This window comes from Ascaphus truei, chromosome 9, assembly GCF_040206685.1.
Source record: "Ascaphus truei isolate aAscTru1 chromosome 9, aAscTru1.hap1, whole genome shotgun sequence".
NCBI lineage: Eukaryota > Metazoa > Chordata > Amphibia > Anura > Ascaphidae > Ascaphus > Ascaphus truei.
In genome coordinates, this window is record NC_134491.1 from 41,389,842 (window position 1) to 41,413,425 (window position 23,584).

At 44.2% G+C, this 23,584-nt stretch overlaps 1 protein-coding gene across 2 annotated transcripts in view; it reads left to right on the forward strand.

Moving 5' to 3' along the window:
• Positions 1–4,709, forward strand: part of DICER1 (dicer 1, ribonuclease III) — a 42,469-nt gene extending 37,760 nt beyond the window's left edge. For both annotated transcript variants that reach the window (XM_075614443.1, XM_075614444.1), the window contains exon 28: positions 284–4,709. In XM_075614443.1, coding sequence (XP_075470558.1) covers positions 284–449 — 166 coding nt within the window. In that variant the 3' untranslated portion in view covers positions 450–4,709. The remainder of the gene's footprint in view (positions 1–283) is intronic.
• Positions 4,710–23,584: the final 18,875 nt, after the last annotated feature.

The following is a 23,584-nucleotide window of genomic DNA, read 5'->3' on the forward strand; positions in this document are numbered from 1 at the left end:
TGATGATCAGATATGAGCTACAATTCCCATAAATCCACATGCAAACAAAGCCACGGTATCATTTTTATAAGGCGATGCATCATTGTAATGCATTTACGGCATATAGTTTGTGATACTGCTACAAAACGTTGATCTTCTTTATACCTTGATTTCCAGAAAACTTTCCCATTTGCAGCTAGATCGTCCCAAATAACGATCACTTGTAATCTGCTTTATAATCCAGAATAGCTCTGTGATGTTTTCTATCTATGCGGATTGATGCAAGTCTCTTTCTTTCTGGTAGTCCGGCGGAGAGAACGTATGACGGGAAGGTCCGAGTCACTGTGGAAGTTGTCGGAAAAGGAAAGTTTAAAGGGGTTGGCAGGAGCTACAGAATCGCCAAATCTGCAGCGGCCAGAAGAGCCCTACGGAGCCTCAAAGCCAATCAGCCTCCGGTCCCGAACAGCTGAGTGCACCTTAATCTATTCCCTGCTCTGCGAAGAGGGTCTTCCATGCAGGGCAGGGAAATGCTGTGCTCCACCCTGCCAGCAAAACACAGGTTAAAATAAAACATGACAACCACAAAAAAGAAAAGAAAAAAGTGTTGAGCGGAACAAATTGAAGACAGAATGTTTCAGAACGGAGACGTGAAAGCATATGCATTTGGGAAACTAATTGTAGGTTTTCCCCTCATTGCTCTGCAGTGTAGAAGGGGTTAATGGTGTTTTGCGCAAACACAATCTGGTCTGCTTCCCTCACTATTACTTTGTTTAATCACAAGAGTGCTTTATCAGTGATATTTATGAAGTCTTGGAGTGTCGGGTCCGTGTTTTCCGTTTCTCTTTCTTGGTAAGGCGTTGTTCAGTTTTTGGGTTATTGGATGTAGATATATCTATATATCTATATTATTCTTATCGGAACGTCATGCAAAAAGTTGACATTCCTAATTAACATTGCACTTACTGGGACAGCGTTGTGTGTTGGGGGAATGAGATGAGTGACTGGGACTTTTGTATCATGTAAAGAAAGTGTGAGCGTGACTGACATATTCGTTGAATAGGACTTGTATTTTTTTTAATGCCACAAATTCCTGATTACAAAATTAGTTTGCCTTATATATAAGGGTATCACTCCCCAATATTTCTCTTGGACCATTTGATTTCTCCTCATCAAATGGGTATACACTTACCGTGAAAGAGTTCTAGATTTTCAACAAATAGTAAGGCTGTGACTTAAATTATTAGAGAATTCAGATTGTAAGACTATTTTATCAATATAGATAAAGTTGCGTTGTCAAAACATAGTCTTTGATCCTTAAGAACACGGAGGGTGATTCTAGAAGTGCAAAAGCATTGTCCATAATTAATATGAATTTAGTTGTGGTAACCTTTCAATGCAAACTGTCGCTATAACAACATAACCTTTAGACATATCACACTTAAAACTATGCTGCAGATTTTATATTCAATTGGTTACTTAACAGAGCACCGTTACACTTAAAAAATGTCTCACTACTTTCTTACTGTACTTGTCACAATGTTGCATGTCTCTTCCACCTGCCAAAGTTGTGCTGTGATTAGCCTCGGAAAATTGCAATTTGGAAGAAACTGCCGAACTTTTAGGAAGTATCCGGGATTTATGTAATATAGAGAAACTTATTTTCATTTTTTTGAGGGTGGAAATGCTACATTGTTGGGCTAGTTAGATTTTGTAGGCAGTCTTCACTTAAATACCTCATGTATCCTTTATTTTTTCCGCATGCTTTCTCCATTGTGTCTGTTTTGGTGCTATGTTTATGTATTATGCTTGAAATGTGTAATTTTATTTGCACTGTAACTATAATACCTCTTAATTTACCTGTTTCTAAAAAGTTGTGGGAGATATGTGCCCACCATTACATCATTAGAGGTTTGCTGCAATTTTCCCCACCGATGCTTGAAGCTCATTACATGAAAAAAATAAAGCTGAGCGAGGTTTTTTAACCCTTTATTGCTGAAGGGATCAGGCTTGCATTGCTCTACAACTTGTTAATGGATTCCCTGGCGATAAACGGGTTAATGTTTTTTTCCTGCACACCCAGCCTAGTACTGTTGCTTCTGGAATTGCTGTGTCTGTTGTCGCTGTAATTCACTAACTCGGCCTCTTTAATGAGTTGTCATGCTTAGGGCGGCAGCCTTTTGCTTTAATGCGGGCTAGTTGTTCCTGATGCATGGGATTCCAGGAATGGGTATCTCTGGGAAGGTACCTTCTTAACATGCAAGAGGCAGGATGCCGTCACACTAAGGTCATGTACTGATCAGGGTCTTAAGAAAAAGTTTTTAAATTACAAAGTTAATTGTTTACTCCTGTGAAATGCAGATTCGTGACATTGCGTGTTTTTAACAATTTCCTTTGATAACCATTCAGAAATCGGAGTATAAACTGTGCGCAGGGCATTGGTTATCATAACCGAAGACCATTTGAGCATAACAAAATGGAACATGGTTGTTGGATAATTCTGACCCTAATTTATAATGCAAAATGTATTGTGTATTTTTTGTAGGGCTTATTGTAAGAAATCAGATCTGTGTTTGGTTCTTGAAATGGCTCCTTACATCATTGAATGCTGTGTAATCTTTCAGACTTTCTTGTGTAACATGATTTAAGGTTGTCATTCGCTCATCGTTAGGAATGGAGCAGATTGGAAAAAACCATGCAAACAGTTCAAAAAGTATCATTTGCAGCACATTCCACAATATATTAATTCTTCAATATTATCACTAATGCTTTAAAATTCTGCAAAAACCAGGGAAGGAAACATGTATTTACCTGCTTCTTGTGTTTGATGCACCTTGTATTTTTAAAGCATTTTCTGATCCCCCTTATATTGTATTTTAAATCAAGCCTATCAATTTAACACTGAACTGCAAATGTCTGAAACTTTCCAACGAGACCTCATTCCGACATGTTTTGTACCCTGAGTTTCCTCCGTGTGACCCTTTTTCAGCAGCACCAGAGGGGGAAATACTGCAATGACACCAGTATACTGTACATTTAAGAGCCGAATCAGCTGGAACAATGCAAGGCGCTTGGTGGTGCAATTTGGGCAGTTTCAGTGCAAAAAAGGACTTTGTTGCACCCCTGTTTATAAGTATCCTCCAAGCAGCATTACGGATGTATGATTTGGCATGAACTGTACAATTTTTTTATCTTAGTTTTACAATACTGTACTTTGAATAGGCCTAACTATGCTGCATATATATATATATTTTAAAGCTTTTCTTTTTGCGCTGTTCTGTTTATGTAGCACAAATAAGCATTGCACTTGGTACCATGCTTTTATTTACCTCATTTCAGAAAGACTATATACGTAACAGGGATGGGAATAATATGGTTCAGCCTTTGCTGCCATTTTGATCTGATAATAGGATAATTATGATGCCTGCATTGTCATTTTCTTGCACAGCAAACAACCATATAAGTTTTAGTTTGTTTTCCCTATTATCTACAGCGTTCCTCATTCTACAAAATGCACAACATCCGGACGTTGTATGTCACATTTTGAAATGTCTTTGTTTTACCGCTTTTAGTGAGGTGTCTGCATCAGAAGGGCCCAGACTTCCCTGAACTCGTTACTTTTACGTGTATGCGCTGCGATTCACTGAAGTGCGTTAGCGTCGACCCCATCACTTTAATGGGTGTTTCTGGGGTTTGGTGCCTGGCACCAACACACTTTAATTAGTAGCCCTTATGATATTCTGCAACACTCCCATCTGGTTGGGTCTCGGACATTGAGGTGATATGGAGGTTGAGGGTGTTTTTCAACATAAATTGGTTAAAGAAAAATACAGTGTCACTTTTCATTACCTTTATTATTGTGGATCTGCTAAGTACAGATAACAGCATGGGGAACATAAAGCTTGCAGAAGTCAGTTGGAGATTGCAGGCTATATTTTACGATGTCCAATTCAGGCCCGCCAAAGTATAAAAAAATGCATGAATATATCCAAGCTTTTATTGTTTCCATTAGTGGTTTTAAAGATGAGGAATCTTGGGTTCTTTCTATTTTTCATGTTGCGTACATTTTTGAGTCTAGTTTAAAGTAATTAAATTATAATGTGTTTCATTCCCTGTGTTGGAGAGCAGTGTTTTTCTTCTCACCAGCCACAAAGGGGATTAAAAATAAGTTTTCCCTACTAACACTTCTCCGTGTTTTTAAAAGACACCTGTTTTAGAAACCAGTCGGTTTCCCGTGTATCTGATCTTAATTGAGGTTTTAGGATCTCCCAAGGCTATTCCTCCGCTAGCGGTTAAGACAATATCCTACTGCAAACAGTGTGCAAAATAGAAACTTACTGTGTGTGTATTTAGTCCATAACTTTATTCTGGGGAACAATTTCAATTTGAATAGCAACCACAGACAAGCCAAATTGTTCATGTGCACTCATGTTATTGCAGCAGCAGTAACAAAACCAGGAAATGTTTGCGAGCAAGATTTGAAAAATTGCAGGCGTTCCCATTGTAAATAATTTAAAGAAACGTGGGGGAATCGGGTAGTGTGAAGAAAATAATTTGATGGACATTAAATTGTCAGTGTCACATGCTGCAGCTGTCTCCAGGGACTTTCATACTGTAATCATGCTGCAGAAATTTGCAGTCTGCACCTTATGGATCACAATTACCTTTAATAGTTTTTTGTAATAATTGTAGCTGAGTATATCACCAATAAAGTTATGTTCTGGTTGTTCAAATGTTGTCTTCATTACTGCACATATCATAGAACACTTTATTGTAAATCTGACATTTTTTATTCCCTCCTGTGGGAGATGAATATTAGGCCATTTTACTGCAAGACATGGACTTTATTGGATTTCTTCAATTTCCGGACGCAGTTCTTATATTTATGCAAAGCATGTTTTTATTTTGTGTATTTCGTCCGTCCCTCTGCTGGGATACAGTTTTATACATTCATCGTCCTTTCTGTACGGAAAAACAACTCGATCCAAGGAGCAGAACACCTCCGTGTCAAAGTCCTATCCCGTTTCCCAACTCAATGAGATCCAATTGTTCATAAGACCCGTTGGATCCTGGACTTCATCCAATGCAGGATTCAGTGGTTGGCATCATAAAAACTGGGGAGAAGGATGAAAAAGTAAAGCGACAACTTAGTGTCTGAAGTTGGTATTCTTTGTAAAATAGAAACTGGTGCTTGGATCGGGAAGATGTGGGTAAACCAGCTTTATTGGGAACATTGAGAATTTGTAGAAAACTGGAAAGAATAAGGTGAGCTTTGGCTGAGATCCAGTTCAATCGTGCTTTAAAACCCCACATTATGATATTGTTTTATGTAGCTATCAGCAGGCTTTAACAGGACAATGTGTAGTTGGGGATCCCAAAAGGCAGTGTGTCTCTTCAGGCAGCACCATTGAATGCGTTACATTCTGCACTCAATGGCCATTTTATACTTGTAATATGGGATGTAAAGCATGCGATATATGAATATATGGTGCACCCAAACAATTGCAGCATCTTTACTAAAATAAAAAAGGTATATTGGTAATTGAGTTATTGTACCGACGCCCAAGGCCCATACTGGCAGGACACACATGAATTGTAGAAAAGTAATGTAAGATGTTAATGCCCTTCTAATCTTTGTTGCAATCCCTCCAACACTTAATTCATTGAGCGAGGCTCTCGGTTTGGATTCCTGTGCTTTTGGTTCTTCGACGATTGAAAATTCAGACACCAGCATGTGCCAGGAAACGTTAGGGTTATAGTACGGAAAATGCCATCTAATGTGCAGAAAATATTTATTATAATCCCGTGTTGGACATTAAAAGAACATTTATATTCTGCTCTTTAAAAAAAAAAAAAAAACATTTGGTGTTTTATTGATTTTTAGATTGTACTAAATATGAAATGGAAGCACGTTATCACAGGACTTAATTTATAATTAACTCAAACTTGTGATTGATAGTAGGGTGCAATTATTTAACCAGATGTTTCTAGTCGGGTGTCAGGTCATTTCTACAGTAATTCTAGATTCAGGTTCTGCATGTGCAATTGTAATAATATAAATTTGAAAAAACTTAACGGCAATTACAGACCAGGGAAAATGCACCTTTATTGAAATGTAAATAGAACAAGATTTTTCCATGTGTGCTGCAAAACGTGTATCATAGACAGCACTGGTCATTGTACTGTAATATATAAGAAATAAAACAACCAGTCTTAATGTTACCAAACGTTAGAGAGCTTTAGGAGAACCTTTGTTCTGCACACGTTCTACTTGAGGTTTTTAATTTGTTTGAAATATCTTCTAAAACAGAATTATATTTGAGTTTACATAAAATGAGAGAATGACATGAGAAGTTTTAACTTAAGCAGCAAAATATAAAGGCTAATCTTATTTAAAAGTAATATGTGTGTCTTGATTGAGAGCCCAGATACACTCAACTGGGACGTTTTAGTGGGCTTGGTTCTAAGCTGTTACACTGAGTTATACAGGGAAGGTTTTCCTGAGCTTATATTGCCAGACCTGAAATACTCTTGTGGCTGCATTTAATAAAGAAACGAAAGTCTTGGGTAAGGGGATATGATTTTTTATGACAGAAGGAATGCAAATAACTTTTAGTCTCCTTGCCTAGACCGGGTTTGGTCTGATTTGATGGAGTTTAATAATGACTTATAACCTGTGCTGACGATGTGCAGGCCCGCACAACGTCATTTAACTCATTTATTCTGCTTGCTGTAAAAACAAAGAGATGGCAAATAAATATATGGAAAGTTCATTGTTTGTCAAAGGGCCTGAGCCAAAAGTTTTCAGTGACCTTTTAAAATCTGGTCCCCTGCTAGCACTAAAATGTCTGTCACTCAGCGTACACGCTTGCACAGTTTGGCCTTTTAACCCAATGCATCTTGTTTTTCTCTCTTTCAACTGGTTGTATGAATTTCAAATCAGCTGCAGCTATTTAAGCTTTTGCATCGGAGGATTACTGTAAATTGCAGCCTGACAATTACAATGCGCAGTGCACTGGAGAGTTATTAATGGGTAGGCATACTGATGGCCTTTCAGCGCTGACTTGGGCCTGGTATTCCTCAATCTTAATTGGATCCAGTGAGTGAAGCTTATGTAGATGATGCAAGGGGTCGTCCAAGGAGCTCCACTTTATCAGAGGAAGACACCAATTGATCATAGAAAGCTCATATTGACCATGTCTAAATCTCTAATTCACCTTCTACTTAATGACTTGTATTGGCTTAAGAGGCTAAGTTATTTGACAGCATCAAGCTCGGCTAACAATGGTGTGCAGGTGGTTTTAATAAAAGATTTCTATTGCTGGAGATTTTGCTAAAGACAGAGCAACAGTTCAACAGACACAATGGAGGCCTGTAAACCAGAGCCTGCTACAGTACTCAGCACACAGAAAGCAGCGGATCTGACTAACCGCTGCCTACTTTTATTATGCAAGGGTTTGGGGGCTTTGTGTTCCCTGTAAATTTTGCACAAGCCACTTCTGGGTTTCAATATCTCAACGCCTTTATTTCTTGAATTTTAGCTGTCAAAGTCTAAGAACTGAAATGAGTAACATTTACTGGCTGTGGACCAAAGAAGCTCCACTTTATTGGGTACAATACTCACTCAAGTGAAACTCTGAAATCTGACATTCTTTGCAATAGCAGAGGTACAATCCAAGCGAATAAGGCTAGTATACTGTGATCTCCATACAACAAAAATATTAACCAATGAAAAGGTTGTGTTTATATTCAGTGCAGGTTATTCAATGTAAGATTATATATATATATATATATATATATATATATATATATATATAATGTTTATATTTTTATAGCACCAACCAGGTACAGATGGAGGACGACTCCTTGTCTCCAGCACCACGGTCCAAGAAACAAGTCTGTGGCAGTGTGTATCGCGATTGAACCGCGAGGGGTTTCGCAGGGCATCCCCGCAGTGTTAATCCTCCAGTGCCCTGACCGCGCAGTGGCACCGGAGACCGCACGATTGGCTACATCTGTACACAGCGGTTTACAATAATACAGTGAATATAATATAGATGGAATAACTGCTTCAAGACATACATGGAACATTGGGAGAAAGATGTCTCTGCCCGAAGAGCTTACAATGTGATTTATATGGGGGGATATTGATTGGTGTGAATATACTTTAATCATTATTGAATAGTTAATTGAACAAGTGCATTTTTGGGAGGGATTTGAAGTTAGGGAGAGAAGGTGCTTGGTGGATGTTGAGAGAGAAAGGGGGGGGGGAGGGTTTCAGAGGGTTAGTGCAGCATGTGAGAAGGGGATTGTGGCTGTAGACATGAGTGCTGTAGGGACATGGTGGGTAGAGAGGAGCCCGGCCTGAGGAGAGTGTAGAGAGTGAGTAATGGTATAGCGAGATTAAAGATAAGATATAGGGATGGGCAGAGGAGTGAGACATAAGTGAAGAATATTTTGTAGTGCATGCGGATCAAGAGGACAGTGAGGTTATCCTTGCAACAGCATTTTTAATAGATTCAATGGTAGAAAGCTGCAGGGCAGGGAGGCCAGTAAGATGCTTGCATATGTGCAGACGGGGAGAATGGTGGTATACATTAATATTTTAGTTATATAGAAATAGAGAAAATTATGTGGCCGTAGCATTCTGTACCAGGTGCAGATCTGTATCCGGAAGTCTCAGGTAAAGTGCATTGTAGTAGTCCAGGCATGAGGACACAAAGTCATGAACTAGCATTGGAAGATCCTCTGGGGGAATCAAGTGCTGAATCCTGGCTATGTTCTACGAGTGAAAGAATTTGTATTTGATCACAGTTGGCACTTGATGTGTAAATGTCAAGCCACAACCGAAGATTACACCGAGATTCCTCACAGCGTCAGGAGTTTAGCAGCTGGGAAGTCCCAATCTTAAGGCCAGTTGGTTAACCTAGCTACCGTCTTGTCATCAGATGGTGAGTACCCACCAAAGAGCACCTCTGTCTAATCAAGATTCAACCCCAACCAACTGACATTCATGCCATCATGGATTCCAGCTAGACATCCATTGAGGATGGATAATGGGCCCTTTGTACTTGGTGCAAAGGACAGTTATAGTTGCTATCTGCATGGTAGTGATAGCCCAGGTCATGTCACCTGTCAATATAACTTAGTGGTAGCTTGTATTCTGCAAACAACATGGAAGATGAGATGGCGCACTCTGGCGCTCGACACCCAGTGGCGTTATTTTTTTCAAACTAACGAATTTGCAAAGATTAAAAAATGCAAACACAATTTTTGCACTCATTTTTCACAGAAATTTGAATTAACGTCACCAAGGGAGAGTGTATAAAAAGATAACGGGAGGGCACATAACCAAGCCTTTAGGTACCCCAACAGATCTACAGAGGAAGAACAGGAGTTAGACAGCCCCACTGAAGGAACAATAAGAAACGTAGGGAGTGGCGGGACTTGGCTTGTTCTGAAAACCAAGGGAGTGGAAGAGGAGAATCAATAGTCTCAATCCTGCAGACATGTTGAGTACCATTGTAAAGGGAGTAAAGTCCCTGGGGTATAGCAATGTTGAACTTGTTTCCTACTTGGGTGAGTGAGCATAAAAGTGTTTTTGAAAGTTAATTCAGATTTGGGTTTGTCCAGCATTTACAATGATTTAGCAGTAGACCTCCCCAAACCCGTAGAACTTTGAAACCGACTTTACCAATGATAGATGTATTAATAATTTCTTCCAATTTGAACAGAAAATTACACCTCTGATATAATAGTGCGAGAGAAATGTATTTAGGGTTACATTTTTATCAAGTGCTGGGAACACGTTGCTTATTACAATGAACTTAAACCCCACTGGTAAATCCACTTTTGAGCTCAGTCTATCTGTGATTGATACTTTTTCATTGGTTGATCAGTCTGGGAAATTTCTTCTAATGGATGTTATGGAGGAGAAGGAAGAAAAGGAGAAATGTTAATCCTGTTTCAGACTTCCATATATCTAATGAACTGCATAGCTCTGTCAGATGAACAAAAATATGTTGCTAATTCTAGATATTAATTTGTCCCAATGGTTCGGGCCATGTAAAACATGGTTCTCTCAATCCTGCTAATTACAAAGCTTTTTTTGGGTACGTCTCTAAAAATTGATGATCAGAGTGAAGATGATTCCACATCTACCTTATCCCGTTACCCCACCTTCTTTATCCCCCGTTACCCCCACCTCCCTTATCTCTGCACCTCCTTTATCCCCCGTTATCCCCAGTTACCCACACATCCCTTATCCCTGCACCTCCTTTATCCCCCGTTACCCCCACCTCCCTTATCCCCCGTTACCCACACATCTCGTATCCCCCGTTACCCACACCTCCCTTATTCCCCCGTTACCCCCACCTCCCTTATTCCTGTTACCCACACCTCCCTTATTCCCCCTTATCCCCACACCTCCCTTATCCCCACACCTCCCTTATTCCCCCTCATCCCCACACCTCCCTTATCCCCACACCTCCCTTATTCCCCCTTATCCCCACACCTCCCTTATCCCCACACCTCCCTTATTCCCCCGTTACCCGCACCACCCTTATCCCTGCACCTCCCTTATTCCCCCGTTACCCACACCTCCCTTATCCCCCGTTACCCACACCTCCCTTATCCCCGCCGTTACCCACACATCCCGTATCCCCGCACGTCCCTTATTCCCCCGTTACCCACACCTCCCTTATCCCCGGCGTTACCCACACATCTCGTATCCCTGCACCTCCCTTATCCCCTGTTACCCACACATCCCTTATCCCCGCACCTCCCTTATCCCCCGTTACCCACACATCCCTTATCCCCGCACCTCCCTTATCCCCCGTTACCCACACATCCCTTATCCCCCGTTACCCACACATCCCTTATCCCCCGTTACCCACACCTCCCTTATCCCCCGTTACCCACACATCCCGTATCCCCGCACCTCCCTTATTCCCCCGTTACCCACACATCCCTTATCCCCGCACCTCCCTTATCCCCCGTTACCCACACATCCCTTATCCCCCTTTACCCACACCTCCCTTATCCCCCGTTATCCACACATCCTGTATCCCCGCACCTCCCTTATTCCCCCGTTACCCACACATCCCTTATCCCCGCACCTCCCTTATCCCCCGTTACCCACACATCCCTTATCCCCCGTTACCCACACCTCCCTTATCCCCCGTTACCCACACATCCCGTATCCCCGCACCTCCCTTATTCCCCCGTTACCCACACATCCCTTATCCCCGCACCTCCCTTATCCCCCGTTACCCACACATCCCTTATCCCCGCACCTTCCTTATCTCCTGATCTATTCTGTGCACTGGGTAAATATTTCTATCTATTGTTCATGGAAAAGATATTTTTTAAACAGTGTTGTACTTCTTAGTAATTCTGTAACCACGTTTATTGAAAAAAGCCAGGTATTAAAAAAGGTGCCTGTCCCGTCTGTCCCAATTGTTAAAAGTAGAGCACAAGGGTTTCTGATCTCCTTCTGAGAAAGATAGTCATAATTTGTCTAGCAAATGTAGTCTTGGATTCCTTGCATACATAAACAAGGTTATGCTCAGCCAATGTGCCACAGGGCAGGCTGAGCATATATAGGAATAACAGACCAATGAGGAGGAAGCATACTCCCTAGTATGCATGGCTGTGGTTGGCTGATGGAGACAAGACAGGTGAATCCTATTACACAGCGCAACGGAGGAGACTGTGCGTGCTGCACCACGGTGACATCACCACGCGAGCGAAGCCTGGAGGCGGGACGGCATATAGTGCCGAGTGAAGTCCGCGCGTCCCTAGAAGGGACGCTAGTAATCAATACAATCCACACAATGATGACTCATTGATCATCAATTTAGTTAATCTGTTCTCTTGTGATCGATCGGTGAAGATTCGGCTCGGGGGTTCACTAAATGGCTGCAGAGGAGTATTCTGCATTTTAATATGACAAAGTTCTGTGGGGAAGATCATGTGACCAGGCAGGCACTAGATACAATTGGTGCACTGCTAGAGAGAGAGGGCAGGGCTCAAAAAGGGGTGTGCCAGAGCCTGCTTCAGTAGTGGAAAGGGACGTGACTTTGTAAACGGTTGCTATAGAAACAAAAAAAGCTTGTTCCATTATAATACATTAAACCTTTTATTGTTTAAAAAATATATATATTTTCTCATAGTACAGAACTGATTTATTTAAAAAAAAACACGTAGGATATTGCTCGGTCTGAAGCTTTAACGGCTTTCCTATGGGTATTATGCGTATTTATTCTGTTTGCAATCATATGATGTGTTATTAGGAGATAAACTATTTTATTCCAGTACGTTTTTCTATTCCTGTTATTATCGATATTTTTACTATTGTGATTACTTTCAGTGTTTCACCAAAAGAGCATTCCCAGACCGTTTATTGTGGGGTGGGGTTAAATCTTTCAGATGTTGATGGCACGTTAAACATTCGATCAGCAGCCCTTTACAAATGCTTCAAAAATGCGTCCCTTCTTCTTGCCTTGAAGAATAACGTTGGAGAAACCCTGCTATTATTTTGGAGGTTTGGCGTTCACTTGAGCTGCTACCAAAGATGGCATTTTAAGTAGAAGAAAGCTGTGCAGTCAGATGGTCCTTTCCCCCGATGCTTTCTATTTTTTAAAGGAAGAGCCGTTTGACGGATTACGTTGATATTACATGCTGTTTACTAGCACTTTTCTGGTGTTCACTCTTCATTGCAGATCTGTTTTCATCTTTGATATTGGCAGCAATTACAGGTTTTGGGTGGGGCTGCTATTCTTACAACTGGATCCACAACTGGATATGTTCTGCCGGCCAACTGGGTCTCGTATAAACAGCCTTAAATTCAGCAATGATTTGCTCATTGTATAACGTAAATAAGGCATGAAATAGCGCTCAGCCCACAAACGCTCTCACTTTCATGGGTCAGCGAGGATTTGCAAACACTTTGTCGTTCTGTAGCCTGCAGTATATGGATCTGATTTGTTACAGTCCTTTTTGACACTGAGGCATATTTACGAAGCACTGCTAAATTACAGTATGTATGTATTTATATACAGTAGCGCCACTAATGTACATAGCGCTTCACAGCAGTAATACACGTGACAATCATATAAATAACAAGTTATACAAATAACACATAAAGGGAAGAAGTGCTTCCGACATAAAAGTAACATTTTGGAAGAGGAGTCCCTGCTCCGAAGAGCTTACAATCTAATTTATAAAGCACCTTCTGGCAGCAAAAGATGCAATGAGGTCCAATGAGATGAATGGGCTGTGTACGGTTCCCCCCGCACGGTATTGGGCTTTATGGAATATTACTGGTTAGTTATCATGTCTTTGAATGGTTTAAATAATCCTATTTTTCTTTCTTTCATTGTAGATTTGAAAATGGAAAGCAAAGCAGGATTGGCTTCTTTATCAGGATTCTAATCTTTTCTTTTTATACTATCGCCGCTATGCTAAGAAAATGAGTCTGTCCTGGTTCGTGTGAGTGTGCGATGTATTTTTTTTTTTTTGTTCTTAATTTCCTATTTATTTTCTTTACATGTGTCTCATCAAATCCCAAGTTTGCGTACATACAATACATGCTACTTTTCTGTAATCATACACCACTGACTCATGCAGTCAGGGATTAACTATCTTGCACATGATATAAACAGTCACTAAATAAAACCCAGGCAAAGGATATTGCCTTTTAAATAAATCCTGACAGCTGTGGAAAATATTATGCACAGATGCAATACTTAATATGCTATTTACATTAATTCCTGGGGAACTCAAAATGTTTTATCGTGAATTGTTTATATATAATTTCAGTGTACTTTTTTATTGATTGGACATATTGAAGTGAGATTAGAATCTTATCGTACTGCGAATAGCACAGCCGGGGAAGCTTTGTATATGTAGCACTTATTGTATTAGGCCAAGGAATGTTTACCGAGGAAATAAAAGGAAAGTGATATATTTTTGATAGAAATGTGAGTCGGCTGTAAGGCAGCGTATGCGTTTTCTGCTTCTTGTGCCTTTGGCTGATGGAAGTGGACACTTCTGACATAAAACAAACACAGAGGTTGGAGCCGCATGTATCTGCTTCATCTTGTGTTAGTGACTCCGGCGTCACTGTGACCCAGGACCTTGCCTAACAGCTCTGGGGTTTTTTTTTTAAACATACACTGGCTTATTTTATTGTCACTTTGACGTCGCAGCCTCGGCACATTTGCACTATTCCTATTATAATTATTATTTTACGAGTTGCATTTACTTTTCCTTTTGCATCCTAATGACTATGATGTTCAGTGAAATTATTCACTTGTTTAGTATTATTGATGTAATAATAATTTGATGGGCAGTATACTGCTGGCACCTCTGGCTGTACTGGAATGTTCCTGCGCGTTGCAGTCCCATTAGAACGACAGAGACCCTAGAAATAAAATGCTGAATTTGCTCGTTTTATAGCAGCACCCGCTAGAAACAGCCAGGACTTCCAAACACAGCCGGGGTTATCTGTCATTTCCTAGGTCCCTAGGTAAGAATTGGTAGTCACTATCACACCGATAGGGCTGATCTCGGATTTGGCTTTCAGCCATGCACTGGAGCGGGCTTCTATAGAGAGAAGGTTGTGGTCTTTCCTTTTACTTCTCAGCTACTGTACGTCTTCTAAACTGCCCCATTCAAACCTATAAAAAATACACACGGTGAAAGATAGAGATACATTAAAAAAAATAAACCTTTATATTACATATATTTTTGTTCTATAGCAACGACAGTGGATGCAGTATTGTGCATATAATTTTACGGCCAGAAGTGCTTGCAATCACATTTTGGGTGCATGAAGCTCAGTTAGAAGAACTGACCTAGGATGTCACAATAACCAACACAGAGGTTACACCAGCTTTGTCCACGGAAGGCCCGTCCTTTTACCTGCGACTGCTTTGTCCACAGAAGGCCCGTCTTTTTACCTGCGACTGCTTTGTCCACGGAAGGCCCGTCCTTTTACCTGCGACTGCTTTGTCCACGGAAGGCCCGTCCTTTTACCTGCGACTGCTTTGTCCACGGAAGGCCCGTCCTTTTACCTGCGACTGCTTTGTCCACGGAAGGCCCGTCCTTTTACCTGTGACTGCTTTCTCCACGGAAGGCCCGTCCTTTTACCTGTGACTGCTTTGTCCACGGAAGGCCCGTCCTTTTACCTGTGACTGCTTTCTCCACAGAAGGCCCGTCCTTTTACCTGCAACTGCTTTGTCCACGGAAGGCCCGTCCTTTTACCTGCGACTGCTTTCTCCACGGAAGGCCCGTCCTTTTACCTGTGACTGCTTTGTCCACGGAAGGCCCGTCCTTTTACCTGTGACTGCTTTCTCCACGGAAGGCCCGTCCTTTTACCTGTGACTGCTTTCTCCACGGAAGGCCCGTCCTTTTACCTGTGACTGCTTTCTCCACAGAAGGCCCGTCCTTTTACCTGCAACTGCTTTGTCCACGGAAGGCCCGTCCTTTTACCTGTGACTGCTTTGTCCACGGAAGGCCCGTCCTTTTACCTGTGACTGCTTTCTCCACAGAAGGCCCGTCCTTTTACCTGTGACTGCTTTGTCCACGGAAGGCCCGTCCTTTTACCTGCGACTGCTTTGTCCACGGAAGGCCCGTCCTTTTACCTGTGACTGCTTTGTCCACGGAAGGCCCGTCCTTTTACCTGCAACTGCTTTGTCCACGGAAGGCCCGTCCTTTTACCTGCGACTGCTTTGTCCACGGAAAGCCCGTCCTTTTACCTGCGACTGCTTTGTCCACGGAAGGCCCGTCCTTTTACCTGCGACTGCTTTGTCCACGGAAGGCCCGTCCTTTTACCTGCGACTGCTTTCTCCACGGAAGGCCCGTTCTTTTACCTGCAACTGCTTTGTCCACGGAAGGCCCGTCCTTTTACCGGCGACTGCTTCGTCCACGGAAGGCCCGTCCTTTTACCTGCGACTGCTTTGTCCACGGAAGGCCCGTCCTTTTACCTGCGACTGCTTTGTCCACAGAAGGCCCGTCCTTTTACCGGCGACTGCTTTGTCCACGGAAGGCCCGTCCTTTTACCGGCGACTGCTTTGTCCACGGAAGGCCCGTCCTTTTACCTGCGACTGCTTTGTCCACGGAAGGCCCGTCCTTTTACCTGCGACTGCTTTGTTTGCTAAAGATAGATACGGTGACGTTTTATACATACGTACAGTTATTGTCTGTTCCGATGCCTCTCGGGGAAGCAGTACTGTATTAGGATTCTGAAATGATAGAGTACAGAGCTTTCTAAACCTTCTAGGTTTCTTTGTGTATTCCTAGGCTTACATTTCCATATGTATACGTATGCAAAATCCCAGCCTGGACATTACACACGTTTCTGGTTTGGAGGCTGTATATTGGGAGTGTGGGTTTAGGTCTCTGTACTGTAATGCTTGTTGCTAGCATAGTTTGCTGACACATTGAAGCCAGGCAAAGTGAGCAGCCCTGAGCTATACCAGAACTTTTGTAATAACGTCACACGTAACTTTACGAACACAGGACCCCAGCAGGTTTCTTAACAAAGTCAAATAAAAATACATTTAAAAAGTTGAAGAATGCAAAAAATACAAACTACGAGAGAAGAAAAACACACAAATATACATTAGGAAAATGTTCTGCAAAAAAGCATTAATCATGTTTCAGAATTGTAGCAATTTAACAAAACACACTGTGCTTTTAAAAACTTCTTTCTTCTAATCATCCAGCATAGGACAATAATATATTTACTTTAAAGTTCCAAGCTTTACCCCAGAGTGTCTTTGCAACGCTCCACCCACACTTTCACCTACAATGTTTGGGTCATTTACACAATTATCTCTTTGTTCATTTTTCTTTTCCAACTGGGCACTTAATTTCTACAGATGGAAAGGCGACTGCAGATCCCCAAAGGCTTCCCTGTGATATTTTGGCCTCTAATTTGTACACAGAACAGCACGGGAAACACAAGTCCAAAGATTCCATTAAAAGGAAAGAATGAACCAACGCAGGCGCAATATCAATTTTTCAGCACGTTGATATGCTGCCAAGATCATTCCTCTCGCTGCAGCCCACGGGCTCACGTTTTAGAGAGGGTTATTAAAGGGGATTAGTGCTGTTACAACAACTAATTTCGTTTTACATTTCTACGTGTTCCTAATGCATGCTCTGTAAAATCGTTTCACTTTCACCAGCTGCAAGTGAAAGAAATGCTCTAAAAAGGAAAAAAGTTCCCAAGAACGTCTGCGTATAAAAACGCTTTAGGAGAACTCATTATTGTAGAGCAATTTATTTGGAAGATTAGAAACTCCCTTGAAAGAGCCAGAAAAATAAGATTATTTCTGCATTAATAGCTGTTCCAAATGTAATCCTCCAATTGTACTTCTCCTCTCGGACTGCTTCTGTCTCAATAAACCACAAAGATTGCAAGTTCTGCAGATCAGAATGCCTTCTTCCCAAAGGTGTGTTACCCTTACATTAAGCAAATAAGGGAGGGTCCCTGTGTTGGTGTTTTCTTCCATGTAGTAACAAAGGAGGGAAAGGGAGTAGGGGTCCCCGATACCTTTTATTGGAAGAAGTGATTGATATGTTACAAGCTTTCCAACCTCTCAGGGTCCTTCATCGGGTGTGGCAGAAATGCAGGAACACAACATATATAATATACTAGCTGAGAGCCCCGGCGTTGCCCGGGATGTTTGTGGTGTGGGTGTGGCATTTGGGTGGGGAGTGGTCCACGCGGCCCATGTGCGGTGGTAGTGCTGCTGTGGCTGTACTGATGGTGATTGTATTGGTGTGCTGATTTGGGAGGGTTTGGTGCTGATGTGGGGGTGCGGATGTGGGTGTGCCGATGGGGGAGGTGCAAAGGTGGCGATGTGTGGGTGCTGATGGTGTTGATGGGGGCTGGGAATGGTGGGGAGCCGAGAATGCCAGTGTGCTGGGGGGGCATGGGATACCGGTGTGCTGATGTGGTGGTGCTGGGGTGTGTGTGTGTATACATGTTTGTGTGTATACATTGTATGTGTGTGTGTGTATACATGTGTGTGTGTGTATGTGTACGTGTGTGTGTGTATACACGTATGTGTGTGTATACACATGTGTGTATACACGTGTGTGTATACACGTGTGTGTGTATACACGTGTGTGTGTATACACGTGTGTGTGTGTATACACGTGTGTGTGTGTATACACGTGTGTGTGTGTATACACGTGTGTGTGTGTATACACATTTGTGTATACACGTGTATACATGTTTGTGTGTGTGTATACATGTTTGTGTGTATACATTGTATGTGTGTGTGTGTGTATAAGTGTGTGTGTGTGTGTGTGTGTACATTTGTGTGTGTGTACACATGTTTGTGTGTGTATACACATGTGTGTGTGTGTATACATGTGTGTGTGTATACATGTGTGTGTGTATACACATGTGTGTGTGTATACACATGTGTGTGTGTGTGTGTACACATGTGTGTGTGTACACATGTGTGTGTGCACACATGTGTGTGTGTACACATGTGTGTGTGTACACATGTGTGTGTGTACACATGTGTGTGTGTGTATACACATGTGTGTGTGTATACACATGTGTGTGTGTATACACATGTGTGTGTGTATACACATGTGTGTGTGTATACACATGTGTGTGTGTATACACGTGTGTGTGTGTGTGTATACATGTGTGTGTGTATACATGTGTGTGTGTGTGTATACATGTGTGTGTATACATGTGTGTGTGTGTGTATACATTATGTGTATGTATACCTGTGTGTATACGTGTGTGAGTGTATACGTGTGTGTGTATGTGTACGTGTGTGTGTGTGTATGTCTCCATGTGTGTGTGTGTATGTCTCCATGTGTGTGTGTGTATGTCTCCATGTGTGTGTGTGTATGTCTCCATGTGTGTGTGTACGTGTACATGTGTGTGAGTATATGTGTACATGTGTGTGTGTGTACGTGTCTACGTGTACATGTGTGTGTGTGTGTGTGTGTATGTGTACATGTGTGTGTGTGTGTGTGTGTGTACGTGTCTACGTGTACGTGTGTGTGTGTCTACGTGTACGTGTGTGTGTCTACGTGCGTGTGTGTACGTGTGTACGTGTGTACGTGTGTGTCTACGTGTGTGTCTATGTGTGTGTGTGTCTACGTGTGTGTGTTTGTGTCTACGTGTGTGTGTGTTTGTGTATACGTGTGTGTGTGTATACGTGTGTGTGTGTCTACGTCTGTGTGTGTGTGTCTACGTGTGTGTGTGTGTCCCTGTGTGTGTTTGTGTCCCTGTGTGTCCTTTGGCCCGTGACTCCGCCTCAGGGAAGGGGGGGGGGGTGGGGGGGAGGTGGTGGGAAGGAGGGGGGGGAAGGGGAGGTGGGGGGGAGGTGGTGGGAAGGGGGGGGTGGGGGGGAGGTGGTGGGAAGGGGGGGAGGTGGTGGGAAGGGGGGGGTGGGGGGGAGGTGGTGGGAAGGGGGGGGTGGGGGGGAGGTGGTGGGAAGGGGGGGGGTGGGGGGGAGGTGGTGGGATGGGGGGGGAGGTGGTGGGGAGGTGGTGGGGAGTTGGTAAGGGGGGTGGGGTTGGCTTTGGGGGGTGGAGGTGGTGAGGAGGTGGTGGGAGGTTGTAAGAGGGGAGTGAAGGGAAGGTGAAGGTGGGGGTGGAGGGGAGGTGAAGGTGGGGGTGGAGGGGAGGTGAAGGGGGGGGGGTGGAGGGGAGGTGAAGGGGGGGGGGTGGAGGGGAGGTGAAGGGGGGGGGGGTGGAGGGGAGGTGAAGGGGGGGGGGTGGAGGGGAGGTGAAGGGGGGGGGTGGAGGGGAGGTGAAGGGGAGGGGGTGGAGGGGAGGTGAAGGGGGGTGGAGGGGAGGTGAAGGGGGGGTGGAGGGGAGGTGAAGGGGGGGTGGAGGGAGGTGGAAGGGAAGGGAAGTGGAGTGAGGGGAGGTGAGGGGTGGGTGAGGGGAGGTGAGGTGAAGGGGGGTGAGGGGAGGTGAAGGGGGGTGAGGGGAGGTGAAGGGCGCTCCCTCACCCGTCCGGCAGCTCCCTCACCCGTCCGGCAGCTCCCTCACCCGTCCGGCCGCTCCCTCACCCGTCCGGCCGCTCCCTCACCCGTCCGGCCGCTCCCACGTGGTCTGAGGCGGGAGGCAGCTTGTTGTGGCCGCTCCCCCGCTGTGTCCCGGGTGCTCGCTCCCCCGCTGACTGTAGCGGCGCCAGGGGGTGGAGGGGAGGTGAAGGGGAGGTGAAGGCCGCTCACTCACCCGTCCGGAAGGTCCCACGTGGTCTGAGGCGGGAGGCAGCTTGTTGTGGCCGCTCCCCCGCTGTGTCCCGGGCGCTCGCTCGCTCCGCTGACTGTAGCGGCGCCGGGGGGGGGGGGGGGGGGGGAGGTGATTTGAAGGGGGGTGAGGGGTGGGTGAAAGCCGCTCACTCACCCGTCCGGCAGCTCCCTCACCCGTCCGGCCGCTCCCACGTGGAACTGAGGCGGGAGGCAGCTTGTTGTGGCCGCTCCCCCGCTGTGTCCCGGGCACTCGCTGCTCCGCTGACTGTAGCGGCGCCGGGGGGGTGGGGGGGGTTGAAAGCGCGGGAGACACGGGGAGAGGAGGAGGCTGATTTCGGGGAGGAAGAGGCGGAGGCTCCGGCGGGTATGTGAGGCCCCCCCCCCCGGGTTATACATGCTGCTAATGTACACCCCCCCCCCTACTGTGTGTGTGTGTCCCTGTGTGTGTGTGTCCCTGTGTGTGTGTGTGTGTGTGTGTGTGTCCGTGTGTCCGTGTGTGTGTGTGTGTCCCTGTGTGTCCTTTGGGCCGTCACTCCGCCTCAGGCCAATGAGAGGTGTGCGGGGGCGGCCCAAGGGACCAATGAGATTTCCCCTAGGGACACCGGACATCCAGCAGGCAGGCATGCATGCAGGCAGGCAGGCAAACATACAGTGCTTTCACTAATATAGTATAAGATATATATAATGTGTGTGTAAGAGGGGGATCTGCTTGCAATGGATGTTGAGAGGAAGTGGGAAATACCATACGGTAGATACAGGTAGCCTGTGTAATGTGGCTGGCATAAGATTATAGGGCCCAATGTCAAAATTGATTTGAAGCAAAAGGTGGCACTGTGCTCATTTACATGTCGTTTCCCAGAATCCCTGGCTGCAGTGGAAGCGCTGTACTGTATGCTAAGCAGGGTTGCAGACCTGTCTGAGACGGGTGAATGTGCTCACAAGTGGGATTTGTATTTTCTGTATGCTTTACGGGGGAGAGTTGTCACTTTTTCACCCACCGTATGATGTGTGGCTGTGGTATTTTTGCTCATTTTGAAGCAGTGCAAAATTGAAGGCACTTTGTGAAATTAGGTCCCTTGCTTACAGAGTATTTACCCTCCAATCCACCCAGACGTACGTTAGCAACTGCAGCAAACTTTTCTGAATTTCAATCTGAAAGGCGTCCGAATAGAGACATCCCAGTGGTAGAAGCCCTGACCTCTGAAGTGGGCGATAAACCTCTATCAATTGTTTGGATTCTAAAACAATAATCACGAACTCCGATTTAAAGATGCTAAAATACATTATTACATTTCAGTGTCGCTTCATTTCAATGATTTGCATTTTGATTCAGTGAAAATATCCCCTCGGATGCTGCAGAGCGAGTTTGTTTACAGAGAACGTTCAGTTGGAGCAATTACCCTACTGAAACCTGGGTAAGACCAGGACTTGTCAGAAACCCTGCACAGCAAAGCACTTTAGATCAACAACTGCAGGAACAAGGTTATATGCTTGTAACCTCTGACCAACGGAGACCCCAGAAGTGTTAAGTCATTCTACTCAATTTTATTAGTAGTTTTTTGAGGTTTCATGCTGCTAAACATTAATCATGTCTCCACTTCCAACTAAGCAAATTGTTTCTGCGTTTAATGCTGTTCTTTTAGAAGTACAGTTATAAAGAAAACGTTCAGTCAATGCCGCTAATACATGCTCAATCTGCCGTAGTGTAATATTGCGCCCGCTGTAATGTGCTTGTGTACGCGAGCGGTTACGTTACACGTGTCCTTGTTCTTTGTGATTGTCCTGTGGTTAAAGTGAGTTTGTTGGGTCTCGCTCATTAGCGTTGAGCTTCTAGAGAGGAATCAGACATATGGTCGCGGCTGTCTTGCCACAAGCAAGTCTCCGCTGGCGTTTGGCCACCGAGGGAGCGTACGCTGTAGCTGCTCCGCCGCTGGACACTCAGCCGCCGGACGCTCTGCCAATAAGGTAATTTAATATAAAGGATTGTAAGCTTCCCGGAGCAGGGACTCCTCTTCCGAAATGTTACTTTTATGTCTGAAGCACTTATTCCCATGATCTGTTATTTGTTATTTATATGATTGTCACGTGTATTACTGCTGTGAAGCGCTATGTACATTAATGGCGCTATATAAATAAAGACCTACATACATACACATACACACATACATACATACACACACACACATACACACATACACACACACACATACACACATACATACACCACACACACACACGCACACGCACACGCACACGCACACGCACACGCACACGCACACACACACACACACATACACACATACATACTGTACATACATACACACACACACACATACATACATACACCCACACACATACATACATACATACATACATACATACATACACACATACACACACATACACACACATACATACACACACACACACATACATACATACATACACATACACACACACACATACATACATACACACATACACACACATACATACACACACACATACATACATACATACATACAAGGGGTTTTAGCAGTAAGGGTAGGGGGCTATGGTCTTTAGGGTAGCAGGTAGCATTAATATCGGGGGTAAGGTTAGGGGGTATTTAGAGTAAGGGGTAAGGTTAGGGGGTATTTAGAGTAAGGGGTAAGGTTAGGGGGTATTTAGAGTAAGCGGTAAGGTTAGGGGGTATTTAGAGTAAGGGGTAAGGTTAGGGGGTATTTAGAGTAAGCGGTAAGGTTAGGGGGTATTTAGAGTAAGGGGTAAGGTTAGGGGGTATTTAGAGTAAGGGGTAAGGTTAGGGGGTATTTAGAGTAAGGGGTAAGGTTAGGGGGTATTTAGAGTAAGGGGTAAGGTTAGGGGGTATTTAGAGTAAGGGGTAAGGTTAGGGGTATTTAGAGTAAGGGGTAAGGTTAGGGGTATTTAGAGTAAGGGGTAAGGTTAGGGGGTATTTAGAGTAAGGGGTAAGGTTAGGGGGTATTTAGAGTAAGGGGTAAGGTTAGGGGGTATTTAGAGTAAGGGGTAAGGTTTGGGTCTTACCTCGGCAGTGAAGCGGCCGGCAAAGAGAGGTCCCGGTGTTCTCGGTGAGAGTTGGTCTCCGCAAAACGCCCACACTCGTAGCGCAGCACTTGTAGCGCAGCACTCGTAGCGTAGCGCTCGGTGCTTAGCGCTCGTAGCGTAGCACTCATAATGTAGCGCTTGTAGTGTAGCACTCGTAGCATAGCGCTCGTAGCATAGCGCTCGTAGCGTAGCGCTCGTAGCGTAGCGCTCGTAGTGTAGCGTTCGTAGCGTAGCACTCGTAGCATAGCGCTCATAGCATAGTGCTCGTAGCATAGCGCTCGTAGCATAGCGCTCGTAGC